General features: G+C 58.7%; 1 protein-coding gene across 2 annotated transcripts in view; it reads right to left on the bottom strand.

Annotated features, from left to right (window-relative positions):
* Nucleotides 1–1,361, bottom strand: part of GDE1 (glycerophosphodiester phosphodiesterase 1) — a 28,658-nt gene extending 27,297 nt beyond the window's left edge. Inside the window, exon 1 of one of the 2 annotated variants that reach the window (XM_004705746.2) lies at nucleotides 1,016–1,361. In XM_004705746.2, coding sequence (XP_004705803.1) covers nucleotides 1,016–1,276 — 261 coding nt within the window. In that variant the 5' untranslated portion in view covers nucleotides 1,277–1,361. The remainder of the gene's footprint in view (nucleotides 1–1,015) is intronic. The other variant, XM_045285925.1, reaches the window with a different exon arrangement.

Genomic DNA, 1,361 nt, shown 5'->3' with positions numbered 1-1,361 from the left:
AAAAGCTCTTGTACTATGCACTGCAAGTTGCCATGATTAGGAGGCCACAGGAGACTGCCAGGGCTGGGAGGGCCTGGTAAAAAGGGAGGGGCGACAGAAATTCTTCATTCAACAAGCCGCCAGCTTGTTGTGAGCCCAAATGGGAGCTTTGGGGATGTGTGTGAGAGAGATAAGGAGGTGACAAAGTCATTTAGAGGACAAGCAAAGTACCCAGTCCCTGTGAAGGGTGTTCTGTTTTAGAATAAGCTACCTACCCGAAACTCTAGGGAGGGAGGGTGGGGGAACTTCAAAATGAGAGGGCTTTGGAGAGTTCACTGAAAAACGAAATTAACGAGCCATCATTACACAAGCTGTTCGAAGCCACCTCACAACTGACCTGGCCACATTTCCCACTTCATTCACACACCCTTCCCTACCATTCTTTGAGACATTCAAAAAAGACCTCCCTTTGCCTGGAACACTTTTCCACCCAGCACCCAAGGCTGGCTCCTTCTCAGAATTCTGGTTCCGGTGCAATGTCACTAGCTAAACATATCCCGTACTCACTATCCAAAAGAGCAACTGCCCGCCGGCCTGGATGCCATTCACCTATTTCTTCATTGTGCTCTTCGTCCCCTTAAAAGACCTCATTTAATGTGCTTGCTTGTTTAAGCAAGGCCTGTCTCCCCCACCCCAATGGACACTCCACAGGAAAGCAGGGACCTTGTCCGCCTGGTTCCTGGCTGCCCCCCAAGTGCGGGGGCACACGGCCGGCGTTCTATAAATATTGGCTGGCGCCGTGGACAAAGATCTGAAGTTGGGGAGAATCTCCGATACTGGGGGTAGGTGGGGGGGGTGGGGGGATCAAGGACCGTTGCAATGCATTCCATGTGGGCGAACAGGATACTGGGACGGCTAACTGACCAGGCGGCAGGACCTGCGGAAGAGCCAAGAGGAGACCCAGCTCCCCGGTGGGACCTCGAAGGGGGGATGGAGGGATAGGGAGGATGTGGGGGGGATGGGCGGGGGCGCTCACCAGCCGGATGGCCGCCAAGGTGTTCTCCGGCGCGTCGTGGCAGCCCCCGCGGTGGGCGATGGCGGAGATGCGGCCGTGGGGCTTGAGCACCTGCAGCGCCCTGGCCGAGGGCACCGGCTCGAAGCTGAAGCAGCGCAGCAGGACGTAGAGGCTGCCCGTGAGCAGGCCGGCATTGAAGGGGCTGCGCGTCAGCAGCAGCAGCAGCAGCAGCAGGAAGGAGAAGGGGCCCAGGAGGCCCCCTTGCTCCTCCCACAGCCACATGCCGGCGCCCGGACCGGCGAGGACGGGAGTCCCGGACCCGCCGGGCTCCCGGGACAGGCGAGCGACAGGAGGGAGAGACCGGGAG

Source organism: Echinops telfairi, unplaced genomic scaffold (genome assembly GCF_000313985.2).
Source record: "Echinops telfairi isolate 266 unplaced genomic scaffold, ASM31398v2 ScPeMD7_5;HRSCAF=22, whole genome shotgun sequence".
In the NCBI taxonomy this organism is placed as follows: domain Eukaryota; kingdom Metazoa; phylum Chordata; class Mammalia; order Afrosoricida; family Tenrecidae; genus Echinops; species Echinops telfairi.
Note: the sequence above shows the minus strand (reverse complement) of the source record. Positions and strands in the feature narration are given on the sequence as shown.